This window comes from Thermobia domestica, chromosome 1 (genome assembly GCF_964235325.1).
Source record: "Thermobia domestica chromosome 1, izTheDome1.hap1.1, whole genome shotgun sequence".
Taxonomy (NCBI): domain Eukaryota; kingdom Metazoa; phylum Arthropoda; class Insecta; order Zygentoma; family Lepismatidae; genus Thermobia; species Thermobia domestica.
The window spans coordinates 306,945,429-306,957,471 of record NC_137454.1 but is presented as its reverse complement, the minus strand read 5'-3'; the positions used below and the strand labels follow the sequence as shown (position 1 = coordinate 306,957,471).

General features: G+C 32.9%; 1 protein-coding gene across 6 annotated transcripts in view; it reads left to right on the top strand.

Annotated features, from left to right (window-relative positions):
* Sap47 (Synapse-associated protein 47kD) overlaps window positions 1–10,486 on the top strand; it is a 221,608-nt gene extending 211,122 nt beyond the window's left edge. For 2 of the 6 annotated variants that reach the window (XM_081727261.1, XM_081727243.1), the window contains one exon: window positions 8,585–10,486. In XM_081727261.1, the coding sequence (XP_081583387.1) occupies window positions 8,585–8,715 (131 nt within the window). In that variant the 3' untranslated portion in view covers window positions 8,716–10,486. The other 4 variants (XM_081727258.1, XM_081727237.1, XM_081727266.1 and 1 more) reach the window with 2 other exon arrangements.
* Window positions 10,487–12,043: the final 1,557 nt, after the last annotated feature.

The window sequence follows — 12,043 nt, the reverse complement described above, 5'->3', positions numbered from 1 at the left end:
TCCATCCTGAAATTTTAGAGAAGAAGGCTTTAATGTATATCCGTCGTGGACCACTATATTCATTTATAACGTAATAAACCAACATTAAAGAGAATGATCCTTGAGGACAAAAACCTTCCATTTTGGCAATTGTATGCCCTTGAAAATGGATCACGAGCAGTAACGGATTTAGAAATTTCGGCTCACGCCGGAAAAAAGTTTAAAATGACGCCCTTTACATTCCATACTTTTTAATATTACATTTCAATTAAATATTCCTTGTGTTCTATTTTCTATGGAATAGAGATTCAAATAGTTAACGTTTTAGAAGAAATCCTTCTTCCTTTACTTAATCTCCGCAAACTTCCTTCCACGGTTTTGGACATGTCAGAGTGCATCGTTTGACATATTCTTTTTTTTATATACCATCAGGCTAGGATGATATTGAGTAAGAAATTGGAATAGGCGATTTTACAATGGTGGTTTTAGGTTTTCCACACTCGAATTTCTTGCAGATAAAATTGGTGGAAGAGCATCTCCAGCTGGAGAGTGCTGACTAGAAGATACCTAACATGGGGTCCGAGTTACACGAGCTCTTTTTGGGAATTAAACTCAGTCATGCGGAATGAGAAAGCTCACTATGGGCTAAGGCACACAAGTTGCCACAGTTAGTTCTCAACATAGTTTCCGTACACAACCACATTTTCCTGTTTGAAACAGCAGTGGATTCCGTTCCATAGAACTCAGCAAGTTGAAACTGGAGCTATGACTATCTTAGTAACCAAGGTGTCATCAAGTGGCAAGAACTAGCTTTCAAGAATAACTCAATAGAGGGGAAAGAAGCGAGAGTCAAATGGCACAAGATTGGTGCATAAGGTGACAGTGAAGACTTTTCGTAGCTTCCAAAGTGTGCTTCAGTTTGTCGACATAGGATTGTGAACAGAAGCATTGTCTTCTAAGACACTGTTGGAAAACTTACCGCGCTTCACTTTTCTGATAACTTACTTATTTTACTGGTAATAAACCCTAAAAATGTTGGGAAGTAAAATCAGTAGGTCAGTGTGGAAATACTTTTTAGTGAATGATAATATTTGGTATAGAAAGGATAGCAGATTGTTGTAGCTGAATTGAAACAGAAGGTCTAGGAAGTGCTTAAGTATTTCTTGTGGAAAGTCCTAGGGTAATAAAAGGGTGGTTTATGAATTAGCAACAAATAGGAGTTCCAGTGTAGTGCCGTGAAAGTTTGACATAGCGGTTATACATCTAGTTGTTTCATTATATGAGGTGTGACACACACAATACGAGATTGTTCCAATAAATCAGTGTGCTTAATGATGTTGATTCGCTGTTCTGTTTTTACGTTAGACATTTTTTTCGGCAGAATGCAATTGCACGTATTCACTCACTGATGCAATACTCCCAACTATCATGACTAATGAGTCGAAACTTGCAGCATGGATAGAAGGGTGTGGGATTACGTCACCCACAGAATTAATTCTCTGTGATGTTATCACCTTCAGAGTAGTCCGCTTCAGCATTCACACACTTCATAGGTGCTGCCATTGCTGGTAACGTTCCGGGAACGAGATTTCTGGAAGGCCCTTCAGGAGATTTTCCGTTTACGCTTGAGGTAAAATTGGTTCCCTTTATATAAGATTTAACCTTTAAAAAAGTCAAAGGGAGTCAAATCTGGTGAATAAAGTGGATGCTTCATCACAGTAATGCTTTTGCTGGTCAGAAACTGCTTGACAGATAGGCCTTCTGAGCGGGTTTTTTTTTCTTCAACAACCATCCATCACTTTAAAACTGTGGCCTTTTTATTCCTATTTTTCCCCGAAGTCTTTTTAGTACTTCAGTGTAATAGTGCTGAATAATAATCTGACCACTGGGAATCCACTCAATCATTTCAACTCCCTTAATGTTGAAGAAGACAATCAACATTACCTTGAATTTTGATTTTGACGTGCGCGCCTTTTTGGGTCTTCGGGATCCTCGACATTTCCACTGCATCGACTGGCGATTAATTTCAGTATCATAGGTAAAAGTCATGTTTCATCACAAGTTTTAACAGATTCAAACAAATTTGGCTCATTTCTAATGCGTTAACACACAAGTCTTTACGGCACTGTTTTTGGTCATCAAACAGAAATTTTGGATCAACCTTCGCACAAATCTTCATGTGTAATTTCTCAGTTAAAATGCGTCGAACAGCTTCCCAGTTCAAGTTAACCAATTCCGCCACTGCACAAACACTGAATCTTCGGTCATCTTCCATCACTTCACGAACTTCGGCAATATTTTGGTCTGTAATCGCTGACCTTGGACGCTCAGAACTTTCATCATCTTCCATACTTTCACTTCCCTCCGAAAACCATTTATCCCATTCAAACACACGTGCTCAAGACAAAGTTTCATCTCCGTAAGCCTCGATTAACATTTGAAATGTTTCTGTGGCTGATTTCTTAAGTTTCACAAGAAACTTTATGTTGATTCGGTGTTCGGTTTTTACATTAGACATTTTTTCCGCAGAATGCAAATGCACGTATTCACTCACTAAGGCAATACTCCCAACTATCACGACAGATCAGTCGAAACTTGCACCATGGATAGAAGAAGGGTGTGGGATTACGTCACCAAAACATTTGTTGCCAGCTCCAGTCTTTTTAAAGTTATGCACTTATTTATTTATTCATTTCTTTCACAGCTCGTAGATAATACGTGTCATATGTTCACCAACCAGACTTCCTAGCATCATGATATTATAATGAGACTTGTAAGTGTGGGTTTACCAACAAGAATGTCAGAACTTTACTTATTCTGGAAGCACTTAATGAATTGGCGAGATTAAACTGCGACAGCTGTGTTCAGTAGTCTGTGGCAAACTAAGATGGACAGATACACAATTCAACAGGACGGTGCAACTTTCCACACAGCTCACCACACTCTGAACTTATTGCACGAAAAGTTCCCTGGACGCGTTTTGTTGAGAAATGGTAATGTGAACTGATCGCCCTGATCATGTGATCTCTTCCTTCTAGATTATTTTCTATGGGATCGTCTCAGGTCTATGAGAATTGAATTTAAGTGAAATTCGAGTTAAACAAACTCGTGAATTTAAAGGGAACATTGAACCATTGCGATTTTACCATGCAATATGTGTGCAAAATTGGACCTTGAGAATTCAAATTTCTCCTTACAATATTGTTGAAATTACGCTGCGAGCTTTTCATGCTACTGGCATAACTGACAACTATAATCGAAAAAAGATAATAATAAATTCATTCCGGAAATAACACTATTCCCATATAATTGTTGAACTTGAATATATTGTAGTTAATAGGGTAAGATAAGTAATTTACTATTAAACCTACAATATAGAATTGCATTTCTGTTTATAAGTGCAGAAGTCATATTGCAATCGTTACTTGGTAGTTGGTAAGTGGTATTTGTAAATTGACTCTGCGTTTAGTGAATGAATGAATATATATACGAAACTTGTAAGAAGTTTTATTCAAATTCTCCTTATTTGAAAATAATTGAAATTATAGAATGAAACTGCAGTTATATAAAAGAAAGAGGGGGGCGGGAGAAGCTTGAGCTTTGTATATCATGTTATCGCTTATTAGTTGATCGGTATTTTGGTATTAATACCGTTATCGGTATTCTTGTCGGGTACTAAAATAGTCTATTGATTGAAAGTTAAAATAAAATAATAATAATAATAATAATAATAATAATAATAATAATAATAATAATAATAATAATTTTCGAGGAAGCATTTGTGTTAGAATATCTCTCGTGAAAAATATTTTAAAACTATTTTTTTAAGCATGTGTTAACAAAGGAGTTTTACGTTGCGTATTTAATGAAAAAATGAACGGAAATATAGTATAGTATCTGTTAACGAGGAAGCTGTTATACGGTAATATTACGCTAAAACTCGTGGAAAATACTAGATAAGTATACTATGCCATTTGCACCGTAACATCATGTGGTAGTTAGGACAATATATCTGACGTGGAATTCTGGAAATAACCAGTAGTCGGAAATGTTTCAAGTTCAATTTTTAAATTGCCATATTTTTATTTTAGTTAGCTTTTACCAAAAGTTTAATATTTCCAGAAGAAACTCAGTTAAATAAATAGATATATTTAATTTCTTGATAATAGGTATTTAATCGTACAATGTATTTTTGTTCATTTATCATAACTTAAACATTATATATATATATAAAATATGATATGCAGTATGTTCACTATTAACTGATCTTCTTTTCTGTTCAAAAGAAAAAAATCCCAGTAACAAATGATAATTGTTCTTGTTGCACTGACTAGATCTTTAAAGGTAAACAGGCTTTGGAAACGTGCTGTTTGTCTATACCCTAGTACTTTCTATTTACTGCAGAATCCGAAACCTTTTGGGGTTAAAAGCTCATTTACAAACGTTTGTAAAACTAAATGTTTTACTGAATTTTACAAAACGTTTAGATAAACATAATTAAAAAAAAAAAAAAAGTTTCGACGATTAAATGTTAAATAGAAAGAACTAGGGTCTAGACGAAACCACGTTTCCAAAATCTTCTAGCTTTAAAGATCTGGTCAATGCAACAAGAAGAAATATCATTTGTTATCGAGATTATTTTTCTTTCGAACAGAAAAGAAAATCGGTTAATAGTGTACATATTGCATATAGTAAAGAAATAACATAGTATTTCTTATATAGTATAGTAGTGAAGAAATACTAAACTACTAAATAAAAAAAATACTCCGAAATACTAAAGAATAGTATTTAGTTCAATACACGTTTGTAAATGAGCCTTTAACCTCAAAACGCTTCGAATGCCATGCTGAATAGACATCCTGTAATATTATCGCGTAGTAAATTTTGAAATCACGAAGCTTGCAGTTGTTTGTACATAATATATCCACTAAGTGTAATTTATTACTGAAATTGAAACACGAAAAAATAGTTTTGAAATGAGTTAAAACGAACTTTTTTTTCCTAAAGTCTCAGTTGATAAAAAAAAAAAAAAAAAAAGTGTTGATAATGTCACGGTTTTGCAATCTGTGTATCTATGTACTAGTCCTCGCACCTTTCCCTGTTCTGTGCTAACCCTTGAGCTTCTATGTTGCGAAATTCGTAATGACTAGCTTGTCTCAACACTGTCATTGTTTATTATTTATTAGCAATGTCATTTCATACTATAATGGCATATTGTTCTGTAGATGGTAAAAATTAGTTTGAATAAATGGTACACGGTAAGTGAAAAAAAAAAAAAAAAAAAAGTTTGGCAATCTCATGACTTTAGTATTTTTTCCCTGTCTTTTCAAACTAGAGCTTTAAAAAAATTGCATATAGGATCGCAAGATAACGGAATGAACAAATTTTATGATTACACAGATAACAGGAACAGGAATGGATACAAAGTAGGAAGAATGCAATGTCGTCATAAATGTTGCTCTTGACTGATTGATATATCAAATAAAAAGAAAAGAAAGTTAGAGATTCAAATTGATTCATTTAATTCCACTTTCCTTCTATAGCAAACCGTATTAACTTCCAAGTACTATCATAAATGTTATGGTATAGAACATGTCCCCCCCCCCACACACACACACATACAACAAAAAAATGACATTGTCTATTGCATAACTACAGTAATATGTATGTTATTTTTCCGTTTGCGCCTAGTGTAAACAATAAGCAATTGTATCACTCAATCACCACGAATAAACACTTAACTTGTTTTTGTTTGGTGTATTCACCACGATAATTCATTGGTTTCAAAAACTCGTGCTAGGGAACGATACCTAATGTGCGTGCTCATTCAATGGTACCTTCTGAGCGAAATTTATTTCCGTGAAAATAACGCTTCTGTAGTTTATTCAGATATATTTGTTTTAAGGTATTAAGTTTATATAATTAGTTTCCTTACAATATAGAGTGAAAACCTAAAGTTCCCTACTCCATTGTAATATCGAAGTTATATTGAATTTCTTGCTAAATTAATATAATGATGTAGCTAGTATATTTTCCAGTTTGTAGTCTAATGACTTTCTCTTGAGTAATTGCTAAAAATAAAGACCCTTGTATATATTAACAGCAGGTAGTTCTTTGTTCCCTAGGAAGTAATATGTTTACTTAATTTTATTGGTTCTCTGGGTAATATTATATGTACCAGATTATTATTTTATATTGCAAGACTTTCATTCTATTCGTATAATTCATAGGGCTTGTGGATTTAATGCAAATTTTGTAAATATTTGCTACTCTTAATATTATTTGCTACGAAATTTGAGGAAAAATACTATTTAAAAAATTTTGATTATATATTTTGTAATATAAGTTTCGCTCCTTTAATACTTTTTCTTCTTTTTTTGGCTGTAAGATATTAAAATATCAGGCATTTAGCATTGCTTTCATATGGTACTTTATTTTATTTTTTCTTGTTGATATCGATTTGAAAATGAAATAACATTTTTGAAAATGCATGTATCAAGTTATGTGGGAAGACTATTTACTTGCAATTACCATAGCATTTTTCAGAATACGAGATTGTTTTAAAAAAAATTGATAATAGCCTTGTTCGTTTGCAAAATTTTCATTGATGGTAGTATTATTTTTGAAATGCTGGCTCATAAATATATTCATATACAGGGTATCCGAGAATTAACTTTGCAATTTCGCTGTCAAATAAAATATATATTAATTTACAGAATGCGAAGTAAGATGGACCAAATCAAAATAGTAAGATGAACCAAAATGGACCGAAGTTAGCAGCATTCAATAGAAGAATTTCATTGTTTATTCACAAAGTTCCCAACAATTTATTTATTTTTCTTGTACTCTTCAACGTACCCATTTCAGTCTGTGGAGTACCAGCTGTTATCCGTACCTTCAGATCTTTAAATGTTTACCTCCAGTGTTGTACAGTCGGCTCCATGAGTTGTTTCCTTGCAATAAATATTGTATTATCGTGGGTAACTTTGTGTAAATATATTGCATTATAGTATACTGAATAAAAGAAGTTCGAATTGTGCCAGGCTTTCTGTAGTAGTTTCTCAGATGAACAAGCTCACCATTGGATCCTACTGTACACACAATTTTAAATGAATCCTCGAAGATCGTTTTTATATAAATTAATCAACAGATTGTGTTCCGGTCTGGATATTGATTAGAACTGAAAAGTGGAAGAGATCTGAAGGGGAAATAGTTCACTACTTATTCAAGAGTTTTTAAGATTTTTCGTTAGAGAAGTAAATCCCGTATTTCTGTTTCTTGTGTAACATTTTATATTGTATAGAAAGTGGAAAGTTAGTTCTCGGATATCCTGTATAATTTAAAAATTGTATGAAGGGTAAGGCCTTCTTTTTGCTCTTTTTTCTGACAGCCTAAGAAGAAGGATAGCATGGGCCACTCAGTTTCCTTGTCCTAGTTATGTCCTCCTTCGCTTCCCACTGTCCTCTTCCTGTGCTGTAGTCTCACTTCATTTCAATGCTGTTATCTCACATATAGTCAGGTGCATGCTTTACAGCTAGCAACATACACTACCTAACCAAGTTTAGACATAACTGCATTTATGTAGTGCACATGGTGAGGAACTAATGAATGTATGTGCTTGTGGAAATAATTTTCAGGCAAAACAGGCTTGCATGAAAAATGAAATTCTTAACTACTCATGATTGTATGACTTCCAGACATGTTAACATTACACGTGTGTATCTTTCAAGTGTATATATATTTTGCACTTCACAGTATCTCGGTAGTATGTTGCAAAGTTGAGGAACATAAATGTAGAAGAAACATTGAGTACATGGGAAAAGCGGTGATATAAATTTCACCATGTGAATGCATACAATTAATCAGAAAACATTGACACATACTAATTAACCTAGCTATTACAGATTACAATGAATTACTATTGCTATCTTCTATATATATAGCAAATATAAGCAAATACATATTCCATTATGCATATGTAACAAAACAGGCTAAAATTTGAACTAACGCAACTTCTAGTTAATACATGTAAAACAGGCATTTCCATGGTATAAGACAATAAGTACCGCTTCGTTGTTTTGAGATTATTTGTGAAGAAGAGAGAACGTCGTAATATTGTCATTATTTATATATATATAAAAAAATCTTTCTCAGGGTGTATATGTTATTACTTGAATGGCTTTCTCAAACCTTTTTTGTTTGCGCTAATATTTCTATTGAAGTCAAAATGAAGTAAGATTTCTTGTTTTAAAATTTTTTTACAATAAAATGAAGGAAAGATTGGTGTTTGCTAGATTCCAGAAGTATGTCGTTGAAGTTTTTCAGAAAATTATTTCCAGTTTCACGCAGCCATAGTGGTAGTGTTTGCATAACATGATCTGTGCGCTTGACTTGCTTCATGTATTAGATCACCCCTTTTTCCTTTAATATATTTTAATTTGCATTGTACTTTTAGTTCTTTATTGATCCTTGTAAGTTCATTTCCTTTACCTTTGCTTTTCTTTGATTTTTTTGTTTTTCGTTCTTAAATCATGTTGCCTGAAACTTAAGGAAGTGTTTTGTTTGTTTTTTATTGTTATGCTTCCTCCATCTTTGTCCCCAGAAGAAGAATGGGAGAAAGAACTGCAGGCAGAACTCCAAGATTACGAAGTGGTGAACGACAATCATCAGGAACATGATTGGGAAAACGAAATTCAAGAAATGTTGGATGCTGAAGATAGCACTGACTTGAAGTGAAACTTGGAACTTGGTACTTTGAACTTTGGCAACTTAAAACACACTCCAACTTTGCACCCCTTCCTCAGAAAAGTTTATTTGGTAAACAATGTGAATAAGTTTGATTTAACAAGAGTCGACTTGTATGTTTTTTTTTTGTTTTTTTTTTTTTTTTTTTTTTTTTTTAATTAATCGTAAATCATAAATGGACAGCTTACGTAGGTACTACTTTCTGTTAATTATTATCATTATTATTATTATTATTGCTAGCATTTTAAAGAAAATCATAAATAGGTCAAAGTTTCAAGTTTCTTCTTGTAGTTGATTTTTAACTGTTGTCAAATATAATTGACAGAGTTCGGTAAAATATGTATATTGTCACTTTAAAGTGGTGTTTGCAAACATGTTCTGTGTATATAATTGTGAAGTTGCTGAACATATGTAAATTACAGCACTATGTTAATATGTCAAATGATTTTGTAGACCTCCTTTTTACGCTAATGTGGGTATGAGTCATGTTTCTTTATGACATTTTTCTTATACTAATTGTGGTACTAAAGATTGTACAAGTCAAAGTACTGTTCGTATTATTTTAAGAATATTTGCAGAACTGGTTCACCTTACAAAAAAATTTATGTGATTATGTGTGGTAGCTTGTGTTCGACGAGTTAATGTATTATCAACGGAAATGAAATAATTTTTCACTGTCAATTGACAAAGAAGAAGAAGAATTGGGACAATGGTTTCCATACTGGATATTGTATTGTCAGGTTATAAATTGGTGATGAATACATAGATCTGTTATCATTCCAATGCCATAGTTAAAAAGGCAATTTTTCCAAGTGATAAAACATTTCTTTCCCCTTCAAATGTGAGTGTGTTTGCCGATTGTTCTTAGAATGCTTTAGAATAATTTGCTCTTGCGTAGATTCATAGCAAGAAAAAAATGGACTGATTTAAGAGCTGCTACATGTATTAAATCTCTAGTCATCAAACACTCAAAGTTAATTTCAATTCCGATGCAAATCAATAGAAATGATTCCAATTTTATATATATACAACTATATAAATGCATACATGTATATTTCATCAGACTGAGAAACAATTAGTTAAATTATTCTTGTATAGATATTTTTCTGTAGTTATTGTACAGTGTATTGGTATACAAATTTTAATGTTTGTAATTTTTAAAAAACAGTTGTTACATTTTCGTTATTGCTGGTTTCAGTTCAAAAGTAGCTCCAGTGCAGCAGTCTGCCATTTTGACAAATCATCCGTTGTTGAGTCATATTATCTGTTGGTAGACTTGAGTCACTTGATATACGTCTAACTTTTGATCTTCGAAAGCATTTTCATTGTACATGTAGCGTACTTTTTATGAGTGCATAACGCATCTGTGTGATATATTTTGATTGATTGTTAACGGATGTCTGTGTATATATATATATTGTTCCCGTAGAAAAGCAAATTATATATATATATATTATACGAAGATACGAGTGAATGTGTGCTTGCATGATGAACTGGTGTATGCATGATTCTTAATTTACCTGACGCGTGTGCTACACCTTTACTTATGAAGCACAGACGTAAATTTTGTTAAAATGTTAATATTTTAAATTAAATTTATTTTAAAAATTACAAAAGCTTCATAGGTATTGGAGTATTTCAGAAGTTCTTCAAAAGAAAAAGTATATATATATAATTATATATAAAAGTTGTGTTGTGTTCTCTGAGAAAAATGATGTATGTTAAGAAGAAAATTAAATAAAATTGCACACTGCAAAAGCTACTACTTTCTTTATAACTTTTCATCTACTAAGTGCTTTCATCTCTGTATGTCATTCCATAGCCCTTTAGGAACCTGCACGTTCTTTACTTTTAAGCATACATTCAATTAGACGACTTAATGATGCCTAAAATTTTATATACTGGAGTTTTTAGTTTTATTCTTTGCTGCTTAGAGTGAAATTTGCGTGGTAATTTATAAGCTTTGATAAGCATTTTCGGCAATGGTATGTTGTTTTAAATGAAGCGCCAATCCCAACATGCCCTCTTCTTGTGACACTTTTGATTATCTAATATGTTATTTAACTCGGGTGTTAATATTGCGTTCCGTTTGCTCTCTCTCTCTATATATGAGGAGTCACATTCGCATTGAACGCGATAAATGCCTGACCTACGTAGTGGGTCAACAAAATAATTTTTAAATCCGGTGCTTTTGTAGACTTTTCAGGGGGATACTAGAAGCAGATACGTTATGCTTTTTTGCATGATATCTTATGATGGGGTGGTACCTGTAATATTAGATTGTCGAAAAAGTATTGAGCTTTCTGCGCACGAAATGATGTTAGTGCCATACAGCCCCTTAGGGCACGAGAGTCGCAGCGGATCAGAAATAACGTCATTTTGACAGCTGAAGATAGTAGATGTGCAAAAAGTATTGGAATTCTTATAATCAGATGTAAGGTATTGCACCGTAAAGATGAGTGAACTTAGCGCAAAACTACGCTACATTTTGCTATTTTAAGGTATTGCGACGTAAAAATTAATGAAATTTCCGGAAAGCTACGCTACATTTTACTATTCTGTTTCGGTAAAGGTGCAGATACTTCGCAGGCCCGTGAAGAAATTTGTACTATTTATTGGCAGGAGAAGTTTAAAATAAATAAATAAAAACGTTTTCGCTCTGAAATGTTTGATTCCATTCAAAAATACAACTAAAATCAAATAAGATATGTATTATAAAAATAACCATCAATACTTCTTCTAGAATTAAAAGTATAATACCACCTAATGTAGTTATTGTTGATAGCAGTTGTTAATAATGGCTGAAAAATGCAATGATGGGATGGAAAATAATCGACGCGATTTTTTTTATCTTTTAAAAACAAGCTTCAGTTCCTGATATGATCAGCAAGTAATTATTTTCCTCTTTTGTAATGACAAATAGAGGGAGAGGGAATTTTTTTGTTTTCCCATCAACTTGCGCGGAATGAATAATAAACTCTTTGAGCCTAATAGAAATGAAAGTCATACATTTTAGTTACGTTTTTTTGTCGTAATATATACATAATACAACTTTTCCGTTTGATCGAAAGCACTTAAATTCAGACACCCAGTCGCGAAGTTCAGCTTTAGCTTTAGGCACGTTTCAACCTTCTTACATATCCAAAATTAAACGATCACCACACGCACTGAGCAGCTACTCATGGAAACAGCTCAATTGAGTTTATATAGCAATGATTTTAGAAAGAAATTGGAAGTACGGGTGGGAATTGAACTTCAGTCAGAAACAATGTTTGGTGAAAACTGCGAGTTAAGCCAAATTTTCACCACCAATCTATTC